This window comes from Lissotriton vulgaris, chromosome 10 (genome assembly GCF_964263255.1).
Source record: "Lissotriton vulgaris chromosome 10, aLisVul1.2, whole genome shotgun sequence".
Classification (NCBI taxonomy): Eukaryota; Metazoa; Chordata; class Amphibia; order Caudata; family Salamandridae; genus Lissotriton; species Lissotriton vulgaris.
The window spans coordinates 63,004,997-63,028,531 of record NC_141698.1 but is presented as its reverse complement, the minus strand read 5'-3'; the positions used below and the strand labels follow the sequence as shown (position 1 = coordinate 63,028,531).

At 43.2% G+C, this 23,535-nt stretch overlaps 1 protein-coding gene across 1 annotated transcript in view; it reads left to right on the top strand.

Moving 5' to 3' along the window:
* SLC5A11 (solute carrier family 5 member 11) overlaps window positions 1-23,535 on the top strand; it is a 162,055-nt gene that overhangs the window by 18,173 nt on the left and 120,347 nt on the right. The window contains exon 2 of the mRNA XM_086940471.1: window positions 7,228-7,398. Within this exon, the coding sequence (XP_086796597.1) occupies window positions 7,264-7,398 (135 nt within the window). The 5' untranslated portion in view covers window positions 7,228-7,263. The remainder of the gene's footprint in view (window positions 1-7,227; window positions 7,399-23,535) is intronic.

The window sequence follows — 23,535 nt, the reverse complement described above, 5'->3', positions numbered from 1 at the left end:
ATGCTCCTAGTGCCAGCGCTGCCTTCTAGCCGCTAGAGTTACCATTATAGTATGGGCTGTGTGAGTAATAACCGGGCCAGTGCTTAATTTGTAAAAAAGAAAAGAATGAATGCCAGGACCCTGAGTTTGGAAGCCCTCGGCAGTCGCTAGCCAAGGTCGGGTCCTGAACACCAAGGCGCTATAGTCCTGAGTCCCACTGGTGCCTCCATCATCCTCCTCCAGACACTCACTCCCTGCATCTCACTCTTGCAGCTTCCTGTACATCCCTGCCTTCGGGTTTTCATTTCTTTTTCTCCTTTCGGTGTTTCTTCTCTTGCATCAACGTTTGAGGAAAAATAAAAGCTGGTCCCTGAAAATAAGTGCAGATGACCCACCGGCTCAAATGAGACAGGGTTCTGCTTAAGTGTGACGCCATGTGATGGGTGCAGAAAGCACTTGGGGGAAATGAGGGCGGGGAGGGGGGGGGGGTTAGCACTCGTCTTTCACACACAGCTAGTCACATTACGTCAAACTTCCGCAGAGCCCTTCCTTCATTTGAACCGGTGACTCCTCTACACTTATTTTGTCTAAAGTTAAAACGGCCCATCGATGCATTGACCGTGCTAGCTTCCAGCATCTGAGCGCCCCTCACACCACACACCCTAACATTGACGAACTCACAGGCGTTAAACTTTTAAAGAGATGTTCTTCGAGTCACTCGATGTGTTATAAATACATAGGTTAGAACTCTCATCCCATGACCACTTGTAGCAGCTTAGTGAACAAGCATTGATAAATGCACTAGGGTTCGCCGCCCAATTATGATTAATACGTTTTTTTTTGTTACGTAGGGTGAGCTAAAATCAAATGCATCCGACAACGTTTATTAACCACATCGTAACCCTTTAAAAATGTAACGTAAGCTTTTTTGTGAAATTGCGATTTGGAGGGTGGAAAGGATGCGTCCACTGATATTTTAGGAATAGAAATAGAATTCTGTTTGGAGATTATGTTAAGTAGTAAAAACAGCCGAAAGATACTTTCCTGCATACGTTTGACGGTCAAAGTGAAAACAAAGCGTTGTTACAAGTGGGAGCAGATCTGATCATATGCTATGAAAGTTACGAAATTCGTCACGCTGAATTGAGTGAAAATAGCTCTACATTAACATGTTAAACTGACACCAGTGCGAAAATACTGCAGAACAGTTTTAAATTAAGGCGCTATGTGCTTTAAAAACAAGGGGTAGTAGAAAGAGGGAGGAGAGAGTTAAGGTGGAGAGAGAAAAGCGTGGCCGAAGTGCACAGCGCGGTGCACGTGCAGGAGGGATAGCGAAATCACGCCACCATATGCGCGCCTGTGCACACAGCTCTTGACCTAACAAGGGAGGTGCCGGCAATGCCGGACCAGACACGGGGGCGTTCCCGGCGTCCCGTGACGTCGGCAAAAGCCAAAGAATGTCGGGAACGCCCCCGTGTCTGGTCCGGCATTGACGGACAGGCCCCTCGTCCAATGGCAAGGCTCCGTTTACGGAGCCAGCCAATCAAGGACGAGGGCCGAACAAAGCCACCTTACAGTTCTCAACAGGATTTCGCCTGCGCCGAAAAGATGCGCAGAGCGCATCCTTCGGCGAGGCGAAACCTAAAAAGATGGTGCAAATTAAATGAAGACATAGCCTCTAAAGGTCAATGCAAACTACAGGGCAGAACAACAGCGCATTTTCAAAACCAGCTAGATGCCTCATTATCAAGGCAATGATTGTCCTGAAGGCTTAAGAAAAACGGCCATGGCCAAAAGGTAATGTTTACAGGAATTCACTTTTATTCCTGAAGTTTACAGAAAGTGAGACAATACACATCTAACTGAAGAAGCCAAGTACATGCAGATCCCACTCTAAGCTCAGTAACAAAACAGAAATCACTTGGCCTAATATATTTGTTAGATCTTTCCAGCAGCGTCCATGCTTTTCAGACAGGACTGACAGGCTTTGATGTGAGAGTAAAGTATTTTTGTGGGAACAAGATCTTTAACTTCATTAATGAAAGGCAAGGATAAATGTCCAACTCTTTCTTTTAGCATAGGAGATCAAGCTCTTGTGGGAGTCTAGCACCACTAAAAGGTTAGCGGACTAAAAAGTATGAAGACAAGACAAAGGTTGAAAAATCAAAGTCTGCGGTATTAAACCTCTTCAGGGTCCTTTGTAACACTGGAAAAGGACAACATGCATAAAGAGATGTTACTATTAAAATCCATGAAAACAAAGAGCCTCATCTGAAAAAAACTACTAAATCCCCAATATCTAATGTGAAATCTACAGATTTAATGCCTACTCCAGTAAGAAATACAGAAGGCTTCGGAATTTGTTTGAACACAATATCCACCACAGATTAACTACCACCACACACATATTATTAAGAATGTCCCTATCCCATATCTGTATGGCTACTCAGCATGCAAAGGGGCAGGGATTGAGCGCATTATATTTTTTTGTGATATATTTGGTTGTGCGATTGTCCTGAAACCTGAGTTATACAATGTCTTGCTTTCCAGTGATGTACGGCACTGAGTCTGAAGATGAGTGGCTCTTCAACTGCAGTCCGTAGACCTTAGAAATATATTTGCCTGTTTTTTAAAAGGGAATTCTTTTAAGTGATTATGTGTTAGAGCCGACCAATTAACACCTACTCAATATTCATGATGAAAGTATAGAAATGGGGAGTGCTTGCTATTGTAAGTGCGGTCTTGGTCAGCTAAGAAAAAAATAACTATAAAGAGACATTGTTAAAACAATGTGCAAGAGATTATTCAGAAAAAAACATTAGCGAGAAGACTACCCACCCACTGTCTTTATTGTGATAAAGATAAAGCATAATTCTTAAAATGGTATGAAACACAGCAATACATTAACCAGGATAACAACATGTAATGACTGTAAATTAATTGTATGTATTTATTAAAAATGTATAAAAAATAAAAAGGCTACAGCACTATTAACTTAATTTTAAATTAAAACTGTAATTAGTTTAAATATATTACACTAGCAGCCCGTCCCGACGTTGTCCGGGTATGAATTGCTGCCGGCCAGTAGTATATTGTTTTGTAGGATTTCGTTTTGATAGCATTTCCTATCTGTGACAGTCCTGTGAAACACTCCGATTCACAGTGCACTGCTGATGCACTTAAGAGTGCGTGTTCAGTAGTGTGTGAACTCGAGTTTCCCTACTTTATTTTTCCTTGCAATATTATATAGCGCGAACTCGACAACATGGCATGAGCACAATTTACATTACAGAAGAACACATTCCTTTGTGGTAGCACGGGGAGACAAAGCGATTTGCCTGGAATCACAGGATGTTGTGCTGATGCCGAGATTCGAACGTAGCTCCCCAGCTCTAAAGTTTGCAATTCTAGAACTTGTGGCAGGAGGTGTGTCTAAAAGTGTATGTTGATGCTGGCCATCAATGAGAGAGACCTGTGCATTTTTCAAATGAGTGGTGAAAAAATATGAGTATGTTGCTGGAGATGTGGGCCGCCGTGCCACCAATGTACTTACCGGGGGAGGGTAAACACCCATTATTCCGCAACTTTCTTTCCACATTCCATTACTCCGCATACTTTCATTACGAAAGTACCATGACTCCGCAATGCCATTATAACGCATTGCATTACATTTTATATGCTTTTACCATGCATACATTTACAACGAAATTCGTTGTAAATGCATGAATGGTAAAATCATGTTTTTTTAATGTTTGGATAAGGTAAGTATGGGTATAGGGGTATATGTTTTGGGGTACTGAGGTATATGTTTTGGGGTGTTTGGGTATTTTAAGGGTTCAGATATAGTTTTGGGTTATGGGGTACAGGGGTAGTTTTAGGGTTTAGGAATAGGTATGGGTTTTGGGGTACAGGGGTATTTTTAGGGTTCAGGGATAGGTTTGGGGTATAGGGGTATTTTTAGGGTTCAGGGGTAGGTTTGGGTCTCGGGGTACAGGGGTATTTTAAGGGTATAGGGCTAGGTTTGGGTTTGGGGTACAGGGGTATTTTTAGGGTTCAGGGCTAGGTTTGGGTTTTGGGGTTCAGGGGTAGGTTTGGGTTTTGGGGTATAGGGTTCTTTTTAGGGTTCAGGGCTAGGTTTGGGTGTTGGGGTACAGGGGTATTTTTAGGGTTCAGGGCTAGGTTTGAGTTTTGGGGTACAGGGGTATTTTAGGGTTCAGGGGTAGGTTTGGGTTTTGGGGTACAGTGGTAATTTTAGGGTTCAAGGCTAGGTTTGGGTTTTGGGGTACAGGGGTATTTTTAGGGTTCAGGGGTAGGTGTGGGTTTTGGGGTACAGGGGTATTTTAGGGTTCAGGGATAGGTTTGGGTTTTGGGGTACAGGGTTATTTTTAGGGTTCAGGGCTAGGTTTGGGTTTTGGGGCATAGGGGTATTATTTTTAGTGTTCAGGGGTAGGTTTGGGTGTTGGGGTACAGGGGTATTTTAAGGGTTCAGGGCCAGGTTTGGGTTTTGGGGTACAGGGGTATTTTAGGGTTCAGGGGTAGGTTTGGGTTTTGGGGTACAGTGGTAATTTTAGGGTTCAGGGCTAGGTTTGGGTTTTGGGGTACAGGGGTATTTTTAGGGTTCAGGGGTAGGTTTGGGTTTTGAGGTACAGGGGTATTTATAGGGTTCAGGGCTAGGTTTGGGTTTTGGGGTACAGGGGTATTTTTTAGGGTTTAGGGATAGGTTTGGGTTTTGGGGTACAGGGTATATTTATAGGGTTAAGATGGGTTAGTGTTTAAGGGTGTAGGGGTATTTTAAGGAGTAAGGGTGGGTTATGATTATGGGGTGCAGGGGTATTTAAATGGAGCAGGGTGGGATTAGCACACGATATGAGACATGGCATGAAGGGCGGAACGTACCACACGCCCCCAGCATTTGACACGCCCCCGCACACGCCCACAGCACAACGCAGACACGCCCACAAGGGACTACTTTGCTGGCACGGTTCTTTTACCTTTTAAATATATATGGTGGGCGTCTGCATAGCCTATGTCCTTCTGCTGCAACTACCCTTTCCAACGCTGTATTGGGTGTTGTGATTGGTGCTGTGGTTCCTGAGATTACCCGCCTCAAAGGTTTGGGCTCTCTCTTTATTATATTAGTATGGATTAAAGATATATTTTTCTGAAGTTTAAAATAAATGTCCACCTAAAGTAACAAATAGATTTTTTATGCAGTAATATTTTTTTTAACCGAGTTTAATTATATTTTGATGAAAATTAATGTTACATTATTTATGCATTTAAAAAGGTTGTTATATTTTAAAATTAAAATTAAGTGATAAATATGTTTTACTATTTAAAATAATAATAAAATTTAACGTAACATTATTTTCTATTGGGTTTTATTTTAAGTTCCTACTTCCACTTAATTTGTTCTAGAAATCTGTGAATAGCCAAAAGTAGTAAAGTTACTTATATGTGTAAATTACTTGTGTAAATGACTCACAGGTGTAAGTTACTGATGCCCCATAGTGGTTTAAATTTAGATTACTGAGGCAAACTGTGTCTGACCACTTCTCCAGCCAAGCATCAAGCATAATGTTTTGATTAAAATGATATGTATTTGTCAAATGATTTTGAGGAGTTGAGACTACCCAAAAGAACAGGGTTCAACAAAAACTAGAAAGCAGGTCTTGAAGGAAGATCTTTAGTGGATTGGTTCAGAAGTCTTTCAGTGGAACTTAAAGCATCCTTGGAGTTACTGGTCGCTTGTCTTCATGTTCCAATTTTGTAGGGTAATCAGGAGAATAAGATATTGGCTATGTTGGTAAAGATTTTGCGCATGTTTAACTTCTCCCTTTTGGTCTTATTTCAGTTGTGAAGACTCCTAACAAGGTTTTACAGTGAGAAAGTGTATAGCACTAATGAAAGATCCCTTAAGTTAAGAGGCACGTTTGTTTGTTAGATCCTTTAGTTAGCAGTCAAGGGGTATGAACATATGTGTTATAATAGATGAGCAGTACACTGGGTGTCTGTGATGCATTATTGTGATGTTGTAATTACTGCTTCCAATAAAATGTGGTCTTTGTCTACATAACCATTTAAGGCATCTTTAAACAGTGTGCATTAGCATTCACAAGCTTTACACAGGCATGGTCTTTTCATTGCAAGTGATGCCTCGCACAACACTCAGTGAAGGATGGTCCAGGTGCACTTACTGCACTTTCACGGTGTCTTTCATAGGACATTATTTCCTCTGCACACCGCTTCCAAGTCACTCAACATATGCAGGATGTGCCACACACTGTGGCAGTAAAAAGGACCTCGGTCATAGGGGACTTCACAGATTTTACACTGAGATGTATCCCTTGTCTTCTCCCGGCCCAGGTAAGTAGGCCTTTGCATCTGCATTTCAGTCAGCCTTCCCATGGCCTGGTGTGAGGTAGCAACCTCCCTCAATCAGGGGTGGGCTTACAATTTGAGTGCACTCTCTGGCCAGCTGAGCCTTTTTCTGCCCTGGTGAACATCACCTAGAATCACACAGTACCTTCTATGGACGTGTAGATGGTTACGCTCACAGATGGCAAAGCAGAAGTGGAGAAGTGTGGCTCACTGGTTAGAGGAGGCAAACCCTGAAGCAGAGGTCAGACCCGGGACCAGGGTTCAATTCCCGACGCGGCAGGGTCTTGAGCCCAATTGTCCACGGACTCGATAATTCTCGCTTTGGTGCCCACTCTAAGCACGGGTTCACTCTATGCAGCTCTGGGCATTAAGCTTGCTTAATCTCCACAACGGCCCCCCCCCCCCCGCGGCGGGATGCCTGGCTTTCACCTTGGGGATGCCCAGTACGGGTTATCTCACAGGGTAAAACCAGGACGGGTTCCCAAAAATGCAAGCGCAGAGATGCCCTAGGGTAAGTCGAGAGCTATATAAGAACACACATACATACATACAGAAGGCATGCAAGAAAAGTAAAACAGCGGCAGGGTGGCATGCTTGCCCAGCAGAGCAGAGACTTTCATTCCCAGACTGTGATGGTAAAGAAAGGAACCATATGTGAGGAAGATTAAAAGTGAGTAATTGGGGCAATTTTCAGATAATTGAAACATGGGGGCAAGAGACCTCACAGAAAATCCAGGACATGACCCTGCTAATATAAACATGGACTTTGGGTGTTTGATGCAGAGTTTCCTAGAAGAAGGGATGTTGTCCTGTCTCACATTCAAGCTGACTTCTCCACCTCTTTGTTTTTGTTCCACCTTTCCATAGGTAACGTCAGCAGCGAGGTAACAGGGCCGTGCCGAGATGGACATTACCAGCAGTACTGTGGAGCCTAACACAACCGCACATCCGCACGCCTTCCCGCATCAGACCCTGGAGGGCGCTGATATTGCGGTTCTGGTCTTGTACTTTGTGTTTGTCATGGCAGTTGGACTCTGGGTAAGGCCTAAGACCCTCAAGCCCACTGGTCACTTATATACAGATGTTTCCTCATTTGTGAATGACCATGAAAAGTTGATTCTGTTTGCGGAGTCAGATTCAGGCACGTCAGGCTTAGCTGTTTCTGCTGACCCTTTTTTACACTTCTTTTTTATTATTTCCATGCAGTCACACCAACACAACCCTTGTTCTTACAATGATATACATTTTCCTTGAATTCATAATCTCCATATTTCAGTTACATAATAGATTGACATTGTGCAGTAAGTGATATGTTTTGTAATACTATGTAATGGAAGTGGAGCCAACAAGAACCCCACATTTTTTCAATTTTTTTTGCGGCACTCTTGCGTCTCATATGTGGTTTGTTCAGCTTTGGCCCATATCTTTAAGTCACTTTTGAAAGGGGGGGAGCTTCATCTTATCCCCAGTAGCCTGCGTGCAATATCTGTTGGTTGTTAACGTACCTATTGTAATCCATATACAAGAAAATCTAGGTCCCCAAGTCCCTTTATGCTCCCCAAAATTGCCAGGTTAGGATCCAAAGCGATGGGTCTTCCTTTCAGTTCCCATAGCGTAGGGTGTACTTGAATCCGGTACCCATTAATGGCGGGTTCATATTGAGTGTTTATAAAAGCCTGTCATTGTGCTGCTTCGTAAACGAGGTGGTGGCTGTAGCTCTTAATCATTTTCCAGAATCTATCTGGGTTGTAATAGACCATGTGGAAGTACTTAAATTGACTGAGCCGGAAGTGGGATGCTATTGCAAAGGAGAGGGAGGTCATTTTGGCCACTGTCCAGTACTCATTTTCAAGAGAGCCCAGATCCACTTCCCATCAAGCACCCAAGTCTTTTAATAGGTCAGAGATGTTTATTATCTAAGACCTGCAGACCGTGGAGATCCTTTTCTTGCTCAATTCATTCATTATTAGTTTGTGCTCTAATGGGTTGAATTCTGGGATTGCTAGTGGTGCTTTCACATTTATTTCCGGTGCATAACTCAGCTGTAAGTAACTGTGTGCCGAAATGCTGCAAAAAGTGCAAGATTAAAGTCTGCAGAGGATGACTGGCAGGAGCTATCAGCGAAGGCCCACACGGATCTAAGTACCAGTCTATTGGGAGGGTCCCATATCTATCTAGTCATATGAGTTTAGAACAGAAAAAATCTATCCAGGCCAAGATATTGGAATCATACCTCTGAAGGCATACACATATGGACGCTTGAAAGGGAGAGGGTCCTTGACACATTCCATGCTTGTGACGGAACCACTCCGTCACGAGCCACGGGTGGCGTGTGCTCATGACGGAGTGGTTCCGTCATGCCGCGGCCGCTCCGCCCACGCGGCACTGATTCCCCGCCTGTGTGGGCGAATTAGTGAGTGGGCGGGGCCGTGACGGAACCACTCTGTCTTAAGCACAGCCTGCCCGTGGCGGAGTGGTTCCGTCACAAGCATGGCGGCGCCGAGCGACCCCCCTCAGCGCTGCGGCAGAGTTACCGCCGTGGCCAAGGTGTTAAATTGTAGGCTTTGTAATTATAAACTCAAATCACTACTGCATGCAGTCTTCCTCGAAAGTGAATTGAAGACCTTAAGGAGCTATTGACTTGAACCAGCATTCTGCCATTTGGAAATCAGGCAATGCCAGAAGGCGAGAGAAATGTGTCTGAGTAGGACTAATATATAGTTAACATCTAGATTTTTGAAATTCCTGAAGGACGCTTACAAAGTCATATGTAAGAACACTTTGCCTGTATAGAATCTCAAATCCCGCCCTTATTATGTTTAAATATAGAATTATAACCCCATTCTGGTTTTATTATCGCTATAATAACGGATGTATGATTAGGGGGGTATTTTTCAAGCAATCTGGAACCGTACTCTATGTAAACACAGCACTATATCCCCATTCTGTGTTTTTTTCCCAACAATAAGAGATGTATCTTCTAGAGGGGAGTATGCACTGTCACTACATAGGGTGGTAAAGGGACTGAAGGAAGCTTATCACATTAGTTCTAAGAGTACACCTGTAGAACAAAGCCATTGCCTCTTTGTTTTCACATTTGGCACATTGCACTTTACATATCTGTCTCAAATTGAACCTGGTAATCGATCAGGGCTACAGTATTGGCTATATTTTGGCGCAAGTAGGATGAGACAGTCCAGGGCTTTATATAGTCATCATAAATGAGCAGCTATGGGATAATTATGCACATTGATTTTTTACTATAATGTTGGTATACATTTGTTTTAAAAGGCAATGTTTTAATTATGTTTTTTCTTTGAATGATGTATGTGCCATGTTGAATATTTTATGCTGTTTTAATATTCTAAATTGTTATGGTTTTAAAGAACTAAAAACAATAACATATATTACTTACTTACTGTAAGTAAGGAAAAACCTGGATTTGTGTAAAGTAAATTCCAGTGCTAACAGCTCCAATGATATCATATGGGTTCACTCCTAAATATCCCCCTGAGTTGATGTACCAATCAAATCCAAGGGTCTGCAACCATCCAGCGGGGGGACACACGCTAGCCACATTCCATGCCATTCAGGGTCTTGTTTGTGGGCTTTCCTTTCCATCCAACCTGTCTAATGAATGGTGCCAGCAGAGTAATGGGATTCTAGTGACAGTGGGTAGTATGTTCAGGATGATGTTTTCATATATTATGTCAGGTAGTCCTATTTTTTTCAAATAAAGCAATTTTCTATCTGATAGTTGGATTGTCTTTATCGCCAAACATCTAATAACTAGTGGGGATCAGGTGAGTTACGCAATAATAGGACAGGGTGTCGGCTAACCCAAAGCCTGTCAGACGGTGGTAGTGCAAACTCTTGAAATGAGACTCTTGGAGGGCTGCCAGCAGATATATGGTTGGTGAAAAGATATTGTAACCAGGTAAAGAAAGTGGGTGGGAGAGGTGTTGGTTCTTAACTTGGTAATTTAGCAATTTGTATAAGATTTAGGGAGAGCAATCATTTTGAAAAATGCTCCATTGCCAATAAAGGATAATGGTAGGGCACTCCATAGTTCTACGCCACGTTTTACTCGGTGGAGTAAGGGGGTGATGTTTAGTTTCCAGAAGACCTGTGGATCTCTATGAATTGTCTGGCCTAGGTACTTTAAATGGTCCCTAACCTGGCGCAGTCTCTTTATGCGTGGAGTCTCTGGTGTGTGCCTTGAATTGGAACATACGTAGACTTTTTCCAAGTTTACCCTGAGCCCAGAGGTGTCTCCCCATGCTTGCAGCATTGTATTACTCTTGGTATCATGCTGTCTGGTTTGTGGACATAGAGAAGCATGTCATCAGCATAAAGGGATACTCTACCCTTGTACTCAATCTCCCAGCGGAACCCCTATACCTGTACACCTCACCTTAGTTCTGACTTTTTTAATGTAATGTTTCGTGCGCTTGAGTGCTAATATATGATGTTTTGACTACATCAAAACTTTTCATTGCGTCGCTTTTTAATATGATGATGCATTGATTGAACAGTATTAAAAAGAAATCATGCATGAATTGATACTTGTACAAACTAGTGATCAATTTATAGTTTTGGTGAGGAATGTTTCATCTTCCCCAGGCAGACAGGAGTTAACTGATTAAAAAACAGGGCAATTGCAACTTAATGAAATAAAAATTTAAAAAAAGATGGTGGTCAGGAAGGTCATATCCCCACCCAAAACAATGTAATTCTATTATGTTGTGGTATATAGCCCGCTGAAACTAGTAGCACTTGAAATATACAGATCTTTGCGGGGGACCTTTTGGTAGACAGTCTGCCAAAGCTCACATCAAATCATCGAATTTAGACCAACAAACAAATAGCTGGGTGCCGTAGCATGTTGGGGACAGTTCACTAGTCTTTTTCGGCCACTCTATCCATGGCGGTCTTTCACATCGCTGACACTGCCAGACATCGTAGCTTATCAGCCACTTGAGATCGGGTGCATGAACAACCTCCATTTGAAACACGTGGAAAAGATTGCTGAGCCAGTCAATTTTCAGACAGTGGTAGAGCACCCAATTGGTTTATTTTTGTTAGAGCAGATATTTGCCAAAAGCACTGGTTGTGAAGCCACCAGTGTCATGGCAGAGTCTCTGTTACCACCCTCCCATACCTCTACCCAGTTGCAATCCTTCTTGTGGCTACCGCCCTGTCCTTCCCCGCGGGGGCTATGAAGGGTTGCTTACACCAACAGTGATCCATAAATATCAAAACATTCATCTGGTCTATGGACACCACACCCATTTACGAGATGGAGGGTGTTAGTCACGCTGTTCCTTACGCAATCATGACACGTCAATGAAAACTGACCACAACTGCAGTTAGCTGCTAAAATCTACAAAACACTCAAAACTTTCAACACACATGTATCTATTCAGAACAACATAATCCTTGTAAACGTTATTCAAACTGGACAGGTGACATAATTTTGGAACCAAACTCCAACTCCCTTTAGTCCCAATATGAAGTCTGCATTGAACAACGAAGGTGGAGGAAAGCCTTGATGGCTGGTTGGCAGATGTCAGAAATGTAAACTTTTTATACATCTGCAAAGAGAACGACTTTTGCCTGGTTGATATACACTGCACACGAGTTTCCGATTAGAGTTTGCATTCATATTAAAAATCACCGTTCACTCCCATCTTGTGAGAGAGGGACTGTGGGAATGATGCCAGCCTAAGGTTTGTCAAAGTTCAGAAAATTCAGAGCACCAAAATTCACCAGGTGGGGCCCAAATAAATACTATTGCAGGTCAGATATCTATTGCGTTGAAAACCACTTCTTAGGGGAAATAAATGCCATCGCCTGTCAGATATCTAATGCACTGAAAACCACTTCTCATGAGAAGATGGATCCATAAACATAGAAGAAAGGACAATCTGCTTTTTCAAATCAACAACAGGGCACATCACATCACATACAAAAAGTAAGGACCAACAGGATGACTAACCCGTCCAGAAAGAATCTCAGATATGGAAGAGCACTATGTAGGGAGCCCAGTTTGCCCAACAAGTATGCTGATGTCACTCTCACCAGGAATAGGGCCATTAGCAAAACTACCCCTAGACAAACACTCTACAGGGGCTCAAAAGGCATTAAGAACTCTGCATGATCTTGAAATGGTACCAGGGCCCTTGATACTGGCCTGCCTAATAAACAAGGCATATGGAGGAGAACAAAAGGTTCAACTGAAGACAGACTAATCTAAAGACAGACTAATCCAAATTTGAGCCAGGGCAGGGGTTACATATGGGGGTGAGTTGTGGGGTTACACTCAGCATTCTAAGCTACAGTCCACTGAGAATAAATTTTTGAGACAGGTAGCTGCCCTCCCCCAGAGCACCCCATTACTACCACTTAGATTAGACCTAGGAATTAAACCCATATCAGAAGAGTTGGGACTCAAACCCCTGAAATTTTGGAGGCGTTTGTGGTGCAGCCCAGACCTGGTTACTTATAGAGAGGAACTACAGGAATTTCTGGAACTGCGGAATATAAAGAGGATTCCTTGGCTGACTTATGTCAAGGGAAATCTCGAGGAAATGGGTTTCCCGGAACTATGGACCGATCCTTCTAACTCATGTACCAAGATCCCAAAAAAGGTACTCGCGAGTGCCTACTATGCCATGATGCTCACTAGAGCCTCTAATGACACTCGAGAGGGGTCCCTGACAAGTTTATTCCTGAAAATGAAAGACACCTATTCCCTCGAAAAAACATTAGATGATATTGCCCCTGCACTAACAAGGAAATTGTTTTTACAATGGCGCTATGGATGCCTTCCTCTAGCTTCGTTTACAGCGTCCTGGACATCATGCTCCACCGTACCATCCTGCCCAATGTGTGCACACCCGAAGGAGGACGACATGCACGCGGTCTTCTTCTGCAAGGGCTACGAGCGGAGCAGGAAATATTGGTTAGTTCCGATGCTTAGGAACTTGGGATTTAGATCTTACCAAACCGCATATAGAGTCTTAAAATCAGACCTCTCTCCTCCTGTAGTTTTTGCACTTTCAAAATTTTTTACTTCGCTGTGGTTCACCCGAAGCCGAATGATGAAAAGACTGGTATAATGGACACTTTCAGCGGTTCTTTCCCCTGTTTTACTCAATATTTAAACTAATTTTCTTAAAGTTGGATCACACTGTGTTTAATAACTTTTTATTGTACATATTGTTCTGTATCTTTTATGATCTGTGATCGAAATAAAGATTTTTGAAATGAAATAATCCAAATTTTCCAAAAAGCCTTCATGGTGGAGCACTGAAACTTCTGTTGAGCTGAAGATAGACCCCCAGATAAAACTTTCTGGAGTAACAGACATGTTGGTGCGCCATCACACGACTAGGAGCGCAGGTCAGTAAGCAAATACCTCAGTCACAGCAAAAAGGAAGCCTAGTGTGGGACATTCACAAAAGAGCTCCACCTGGACGTTTGGAAGCCTGAGTCACCTTGGATAGAACTAAGCTTTGAAGCCATAGCTGCTCAAGAGCCACACTATCAATTGCCACTACACCATAGCCAGACCCCTGAGGATGCATGAGGTATTCTGAGATATCAGAAGGACCCACTACTATCACAATGAAACATACCACATGAATGAGGATATTCTCGTATAGAGGGCGGTATCACTTTGACCCTCAATCTCATGATCTTCTGCTAAAGCCTTGCCAACAATGGAAACTAGGGAAAGGGAACAGATCACCTGGAGTCAGAGCCACAACACCATATCTGTTATTAATGACCTGGCTCAAGGAACAGATAACTTTGCTGAAAGGAAATGAGAGCTAGCATTGTCTTCCAAATACCTGGCAAAATTCTGATAAGATCTGGTGAGATAAACAGTGGTCTTGCAAGGAAGAAAAGGTTCAGTTAAGAGAGTCAGCATGAAAGGTAATATGCCATCATAAATTAATAGCTGAATATCATGTCACATGTGCTTATGTCCATGAACTGATGCTTTGTGTTAGTACAATAAGACTCCTGGGTGTAAGGTGGTCGATATAAGCCTTTTGCAGTGATATTGTTCATACAACTTACAACCGGAGATCCCTAAAGCTGGCACAGGCAATCTCAGAAAGTCTGAAAGACCACTGCCAAATAATTCCATTTGACTAGAGTACAATTAACTTGAGGCCTCCAAGTTTGTGGCTAGTAAGAATTTTGCAGGTTACACCCAACAGCCTGCCACTCACATCCAATGCAGTGTGAGAAAAGAAGGCTGCCCCTCCTGCTGTCAGGTTGCCTCCGGTGACATTACCCTCAAGGTCTCTTCTACTTGGAGTGCATAAGCGTCCAAAAATAGGATCCGTTTGATGTAAAATTCCAAATTGAGGTGGGGCTATCAAACCAGATTTAAGGTTGGTGACATGTCCTTTTGAGGTATGCTAAACATTAGCAGGAGCTTAACTTTTCTATATGAAACTTGATAGATGAGGCCTCAGTTTCAATATCTTGCCAGTTGATAATAGATAATTTTGTGAGGCAACCCCACCAGAAGATTCGGAACCTCTCTTCTTCTTACACAGGAATGTGATGTATTGGGTGAAAAAAAGAGCAAAGGAACCCTCGATGGCTCTCTTTTCTCAGATGAAACTAGTCTTGAAAGTAACTTTGTAGCAGGGTTGTGAAGAGCTTGATACGCAGGAAGGTCTAAACTTTCGGTAGTCTGCTTTAGTGTGCCACTGGACTACAAATAAAGCTTCTTGTCCTTGAATGCCTTGACATTATCTCTTCTAAATGGGCCCTAACAAAACGATGACCCATAAAGGGTGTGGTAAATAGCAAATTCTTATAAACGCATTGCATGATTTTTCCCTGAACTATTGTCACCTGTGACTGCAGCTCTTGATGCCAAGGCTGACATTTTCCAATGATTACCGGAAGCAATTGCTGAGAACTTTGTTTTCCCGACTATACTGGAAAGCAGACAACTGAGGAAACCTTGTACTTTCTGGTCTAACTGTTGCCACACAGCTGTCGTCTTTAGTCTAGCCGAGTTCCTCCCTGACAAATTAGTGATCATCCAATCCACTCAGATATCCTGGCATATTTGAGATCATTCTGTATTCTTCAGGTCATAGAAGCACACCAACTAAGAAACTCCTCTCTGGAGTCTTCCACTGACTCTGGATAAAATACTTAATTTTCTTAAACCATAGCCTTCACTGCAACCAGGATTTCATCCTTCTTTAGCGAGCCAAAATTGATTCAAGGGTAGACTAGGTCTTTCCAAAGCAGAGCTCCTAATGAAAGAGTGTCCCATCTTGGAAGTTGGCTTCAAGAGATATTTAAGAAAAAGCAGAGTTTCATAACTATTCTTCTTGAAGATTCAGTCAGTATTTTTTTAGATACTTTCGGGATCTAGTACACACGCAGAGATATTCCTCCTTTCAGATTACCCAAGAGTATCTCAAGGTGAAGTACAAGATGATTCTGGTAATTCCCTTATTCTCTGCTTTGCAGATGTGTTCCCCATACTTACTCACCCTGGAGCAGCTTTAGGCAGACAGACACTGTTGACAACTTGACTCAATACACCCACCATTGAAGCATAGGTGTCTTATAATGTTTCAGTGTTATGCTCTTAACAGCTAGTCATAAGTACTCCAGATGCATGCATCTGTATTTCATAATAAGCTGAGATGCAGAGGCAGAGTGGATATCTGTAATGGCATGTGAATAGGATGTAGCATTGCACAGTTAAGAGTGAAGAGACTGTCTACTTAGGGGGTTGGGGTGACACTGTACAATATTGCACACTTCATGGAGTGATAGAGTCACATCCTACAGATATGAATGAACCAATTATCTCCAGTATGAAATGTTGTGACATTACATGTTAGGGATGTAGTGTGCTATGGTGACGGTGAACAGGTCATGATTGCAGTAGCGATGATGTACAAGTGGGGGAGGGGTATATATCCACATGGAATGCTGCAGTGCCCCCCTACGTGGAAGGACTGGAGTGGGTATATCCTTCTGTTCAATATAATACTCTCCAAAAGAATGCTTGCTTTGCTCTCCACTTTAAATAATAAATATAATGCAGCCTTCACTAGCAGACTCATTGGGCAACGTTGTGACCTCTACCTGCTAGGGCATATTTTTGCTTTCTGAGCAAATTCTTGTTCTCCTGAAAGCCAGGGCTCAAGCAAATATTTTTGTTAATCAGTGTGGCAACCTTCTCAGAGCCAGGGTTTGATTAGTGGTGTCAACCACCTCCCTGCTGTGGGTGTCTACTTCAGCAACACTCCAACCTCCTACAAGCGGGAGTGCCAGTGCTTATCTATTCATATCCCTTAAGTGCCCTCCTACATACCAGTCATGACTGAAGTTGCTGGTCTCCATGTTTGAGGTAAGATAGTGCTCTCTCTCTGAATCAATTTCTGTTTTTAAAACTCACACATAATGGATACTGGAAACAGTTCTAATATTCTTACCCATAAAAAGACAGCAAATACACAGTGATGTAATTTACTCAGGAGGACTGGACTCTGGTTTACACTCAGGAATGTGTCCCCATGAGCACAGTGTTCCCACAGAGACCTGTGGAGAAGTGTGGCTCACTGGTTAGAAGCGGCAGACCCTGAAGCAGAGATCAGGCCCGGGACCAGGGTTCAATTCCCGACGCGGCAGGGTCTTGGGCGCAATGTCCGCAGACTCGATAATTCTCGCCTCGGCGCCTACTCTAATCATGGGTCCCACGCTGCAACTCTGGGCATTAGCTTGCTTAATCTACACAATGGCCCCTACAACGCTGGGATGCCTGGCTTCACCTTGGGGGTGACCAGGAGGGGCATCTCACAGGGAGAGCCAGGAATGGTTCCACAGCGTTATACAGCGCCGGGACGCCCCGTTGCTGGGGCAGCTGTGCGCTTTACAAGTATACTACATTTACATTTTACCTGTGACTGGAAGCTATAAATACCAAACTGCAGTCCATGTGTGTGTCTCTGTGACTCTTTGGAACAAGGCCCATGGCACAACAGGCCCCACTCCTGTAGTAAAGAGAGGGTCAGAGTCTGATGTTCTAAGTCTTAACCAGAATGGGAGCAATAAGGAAGCACCCAGGCCATGTGCAGGTGTTTCCTTGATACACATATTTGCTTACGAATGTATGCGAGCGTCCAGGCAGAGTTAGACATCCTTTCATACAGAGGAAAAGCTGCTCAATTTATAGAACAACACTCTGGAGTATCAGGTGCATGTTGGAGAAAGGGGGATACAGTAAATGATGTCTGTGATAATAGGAAATAAAAGGGACAAGGTGACGAGAAAAGAAAGAGATAACAAGAGAGATGGAAATAGTGTGTAAATGCGAGATTGCGAGTATGAGAGTGCGTGTGTATGTGTGTGTGAGTGGGAAAAAGAGAGAGACTCTTATGGGCGACTGAGTGTCACCGTGATTGTGGGACTTTGACTACGAGTGATTGTATGTGTGTGTGTGGTTAAGTCTAAGAGACAGAGCAAGAGACTAATGGGCCAAAACTGCAAACTTTTATTAATGCAGTTGCTTTTCCATGAAGGAACTTGGCCTCATTAAAAAAAAGGTTTCGGTTTTTTAAAGTAATCACAGGAATGTTGTTCCTTGCAGCCCATCATCCCTTTGAATGTAGTCTTAGAATATTAAATAGGAAGGTCATTCATCAGCCCGCTTTGGCAACAGCCCCATTAGTACATAAGTAGATTTACAAAATTAGACCGCAAGCTCAAAAAGTTGGTGCGCAATTTGCAACCACTTTTTCTGCAAATGCAATCCTTATATATGAGACTCTAAATCCTTTATAGATAGTGCCCCTCCTTCCCTGCCACATAAAGGTGTAAATTGATTGCTTCTATAAATTACAAATCTTCATCTTGGCTGCTTCCAGGAGTGCCTTTGCTTCCTTCCATGTACCAAACTCAGGGCTCGAGTCGGGGTACCACGTGGGTGGATGGCGTCCCCACACTTATTATACCGGGGGGACGCCGTCCCCCCTGCCAAACAGCTGGACTTCTCTGTTTGGCATCTCTGGGACAATATCGAGCCCTGCATGTGTAAGAAAATCCCCACTGACACATGGCGTGTAAGTTTAAAGCCAGCCCGTCTGACACTCCCAGAGCTGGCTTCTAAGATGCAATCGCATCTAAGGGGAGAGCGAGGGGAGGCAATGATCCCGATGGTGCAAGCCACCTTTCGTGACGTCACTTCCTGGTGTGATGTCACTTCCAGTGACAGCGTCCCCCCACTTTTTTTTTAGGACTTGTGCCCTGACCAAACTGAAAGGTGCACGTCTGGATCTAATATTAGTAATATCTGGACACTCAACGTTGTGCTGATAGAAACACCTGAAGGCCCTTGTGGCATAATACAGCATCTAGCAGTCCCAATCTCCATACAAATGGGCTATTGTAAGGGTCTTTAACATCACGATTCTCGATCTGTAAGTGAAGCACTTGGCCATTCATTAAAACTCGGTAGAGATGTTATACCTCGTCCTTTCTTAGATATTTCACACAAACCTGCAACTTTCACACCTACCTCTTCCCATCCACAATGTGAATAAAAGCCAGAGCGCTGCCTGCCTCCGTCTTTACACGTTCAATTTCTTACTGAGTTTTATTTCCAGTATGTACTGGTGAGTCTTCTTGACCTTGGCAAGCTTGTTGTCTCTTTCTGGCCTTCAGCTACCCTGTTCCACTGTTTTCTCCATTCTGCACCAGATAAGAGGGTTAAACCTAGGTGAGAGAAGTCGGAGTGCTCAATTTAGACCATCAAATACCTCTGGGTTTATAAATTCAAAACACGAAGTCAGAATATTTCAGTGAAGTGCATAACTGGAGCTAGGAGCCCTAGATTAAGGAACTGGAAGACTAGAAGGCAGACTAAGCAGTAAGATGGATGTTGTTCTTCGACCAATGGCGCAGAATCCTTAGAGCGACAAACAATAATAGGAGCCATGGAAAGGTAATGATGCAAAGGCATGGCTGAGAAGCGAGTATTTGAAGTGTTACTGCTGGCAAGAACATGAGCAGACTAGATGGGCATGGTGGTCCTGATCCTTTATCCCTGCTATGTATCTAGATCACGTAACAGTAATGCTTCTCAAGCTGGTAGCCCAAAGTCCTCCTTCCTTCGGAGTATTGAGATGACTGGGCAAGAGGCCAGGTAGAAAAGCATCTGATGCAAAGTGAAGAGTTAATAATTGAATTGGAGCTGAGGTGCAGCATACATCTAACTGCCCACTTCTACACTTCAACCCTTTTCTTGCCAGCTACACTTACAGGTTACACAGGGTAACTCCAAACTTCTACATTTCAGCCCTTTTTTGCCAGCTACACTTACAGGATGTACAGGGTAACTGCCCACTTCTACATTCCAGCCTTTTCATGCCAGCTACACTTACAGGGTACACAGGGTAACTGCCCACATCTACATTCCAGCCTTTTCATGCCAGCTACACTTACAGGATGCACAGGGTAACTGCCCACTTCTACATTCGAGCCTTTTCATGCCAGCTACACTTACAGGGTACACAGGGTAACTGCTCACTTCTACACTTCAGACTTTTTCTTGCCAGCTGCACTTACAGTGTACAGAGGAGTGAGGGTAGCTTCATGTGTAAAAATGGTTTCCAAAGGCTTTCAGTGCATGCACTTACAGGTACTTCAAGTCCCTTCTCCAGACATCTGGCTGAACTGAAGGGAAGAAAGATTATAACAAATGGGTGCAAACGTTTTAGCATTGGTGGGCCAAACAAGATCTTAAGAAAAGCCACTCCAAACTTGGCAGTGGTTTGAGAGCTCACATAATAGAAAGGTTTTACAGAGCACTAGTTTGTGCGGCTGTCTAGGAGTTTCCAAGATATATCGCCGAGGCGCACACTGCATAACCTTGAATGCTGCCTGGAGAAAAGAGACCAGCTTTTGTAGCATTGAAGAATACAAGGGACCACTGAAACGGCAAATCGTACCACCAATCACAGAGAAGAGTCAAGCAGGCCAGGAAAGATAGTAATTTGGCCTATCTCTATAAAACTGAAGGAGGGAGAAGAGGACAGACCAGGATAAACTCAAAGTACTTCCTACTGAAACAAGCAACTGGCAAAGAGGTCGGTCCATACGTTGCTGGGGTCTTGCACTAATCAAAATGATTTTCTCTGGAATGATACAAAATACAGAATTGTAATTTGGCTTGTACGGCTATATACAACTAGACAGCACAAAATGTGATGGAATGAATGCTTGATTTAATCTCAGAAACCGATAATTGCTCTGAATCGCATTCCATTCCAATGTTTTTAGCTCATCTGTGCAATTACAGATTGGATGGGCTCCACTCTTTGCATGCCTTACTCTTTCTAATTTTTTGCACTCTCTTGCTTCTCTCCCTGACTCTCTGTGAGATTCTACTATTCCTGTTTTTGCTCATAATCCTCAGACTGATAAATGATCTCTACTGAAACCAATCCAATTTCCAAAGTTCGTTTTTCTTAGTTTCCATTTCCCTACGTGTTTGTTGTTCTCCTAAAATTTCTGTCTTTTTTCCCCTTCATTTAGGTATTATTCATTCAAATCAATTGAGGGCCCTATTTAAAGTTTTGCAGATGATTACTCTTTCACAAAGGGACGGAAATCATGTTCACATTATTACAAGTGCCATAGGATATATGGTCTTCTAATAAAGCAGGTGCGTTCTCTGCCACGTTTGTGACCGAGTTACCCGTTTGCCAAACTCTACGTCTGTTGTGGCATTATTTCTAAGAATGGGTGGAACTGTGTAATCTCGTCCTGCGAATTATTGTGAACTCCCATAAAAAGTTGGCGATTTTACTCTTTTATCATGAAACGTGGTTGGTCCGTATCTTTTGTATCTTGCTTCACACGAACTCGGACTTCGAGTAAAAATCTTTAAGTGGTACTGGCAGGACACTGGATCTGGTAAGGAAAGTCTCAGAGATTTTCTGCGAGTCTCTTCTCTGCAAATCTCTCACACAATCGCGAAATTTCAAATAATTTTGTTAATTTAGGAGACAATTTACGCAAGCATAATTATAATTTCTCCCAGGCCTGTTAATGTCTGGAATTTGTTGAACGGACTATCGCTTTCACGTACGGTTGGTTGAATTAAAGTTACCAAACGTGTTTCAGTTTACAATCCGCAAGAATTTTCCTTTTAGCCGCTTGAAATCTTCAAAATAGCCGCAAGATGGCAGTGATACCCCACTGACATAACATGGTCTCTAATTACGGAAATAAAGGTACTATCTTTAATCAAGCACTTTCAGGTAACAATGGTAATCCGCCAGGCACACTTAGGTATGCGTTTTATGAGTAATTAGAAAAAGTCTGTCTATGTATATGTGCATGTGATAGTGCCCCATGTAAATGAACAGAATGCTCCCGTCCTAGCTGCATTTTAATACAGTCTTCTCTCTTTAAATTTATAATCGTTCACCAGTGTGTCAAAGACTGGTATATGGTAGTATATATATTCCAATGATTCTCACTGCCACGGGTGGAGACTCTGCAATGCACCAATATGTTTTCAGCAAATGCTTCTACAACAGGATCGAGCAAAAAATATATTATGTTTGGTAATGAAACAGTTTCCATTATATATGCACGTGTGATCACATTAATCTATATGGTATTTCTAGGATGGCAGTGTGTGAAAGTAAAAACTGTGCCTTTGTCTGCCCAACTAAATAGAGCTGGCAGACATATGGGCAAATCTCTGGCAACCCTTACTCTGTTGGGCCGTCGGTGGAGACGGTGTAGTCTCCGTCATTGACATATTTAAGTTTGGCCAGACTCCAGATGAGACAGGCAGAGCTGGAGTTTGGCGGAGAGAGTGCTCCGTTGCCATTCCAATGGAGTACCCTCTGTGCCAAACTCTAAATCGGGCCCTGAGTGACCGAGCCATCACTCCTGTTCTTGTGGCCATGCGAATGCGCCCGTGGGATTGTGAAGTAGGCGATGTGTTTCTGTTTTGTACCATAAGCAGCACTGAATACAGCTGTAGTCGGATGTATGACGGTACGATGCGGGCTATTACCACGCGTACCGTTACAACGCGTGTTTTACAACGCAAGTCGTTACCACGACTTGCGCTGTCGGGTGCGGACTTACGAATAGTTTAATTTACTATTCCAACACCAGTCCCCGTGGATAGTAGGGAAGGTGTTGGATTAGTAAATTAACTATTCCTTGTCCTTGAGCGCCTTCCAGCGCAAGTCGTGGTTACGACTTGCCTTGTAAGAGACGCGTCGTAATGGTAGCGCGGGGTAACATCTGCGTCGTAAAGGATGTTCCCTGCTATGGTCATCTCCCTGCTCTGACCTGGAATCCATCTCATCTCTGCCCTTTTCCAGTCCAAATCCAAAGATCTAGAACATTGCATTCTGCATGGCTAGTCACAGCCCCTCCCCTCCAAAATGCTCTTATGCCCCATAACCTCAATAGCATGCCTGTTCAGCCTCATGCTATATTAGTTTTCTGACAACATCCAGACGCAAGTAAGGATGGCCAAACCCCCTGTCTTCATGTCTGATCATTTCATTACAATAGAGATCCCTCAATGGATATATAATATCAAGTTGGAGCTAAACTGATTTTTAATCCGTACCTCGAGCCCTCAAATCTGCTCCTCCATCTGGCCAACAATTTCCGGACCATGGCCCAAAGTATCTCCACAATAAAGTATCTGCTTGCCCTGCAAACTTTTTTTTGTCCTCATACTTATTCAGTGACCAAGGTGTGCTTCTTCTCCTGTGCACCCTGAAAATGATTCTCCCATACCGGATGTTGTGTCTCAAAGTGAGCACTTGCCAACTCTCCCCAACTCTCCAAGACATCTGCTATGACAACAGCAATTACCAAGTTTTGTTTCTTATCCACAGACTTCATGGAAGTCAAGCTACATAGCCATATTCAGGTCACTCAAGAGAAGTAACAACATCACACCAACCTTATCTATGTTCCACTCATTCCAGCAGCCAAATGTATGGAATTCAAGACAGCTTGTACTGCGCTCACTTCTTAAACAAACAAGGCTCTCCTTTCATCTCAACAAAATTACAATCCACCAACATTCTACTCTGCCGATAATCTATCCGCTGTTCCTTGTTTGGACAAGGAACGTTT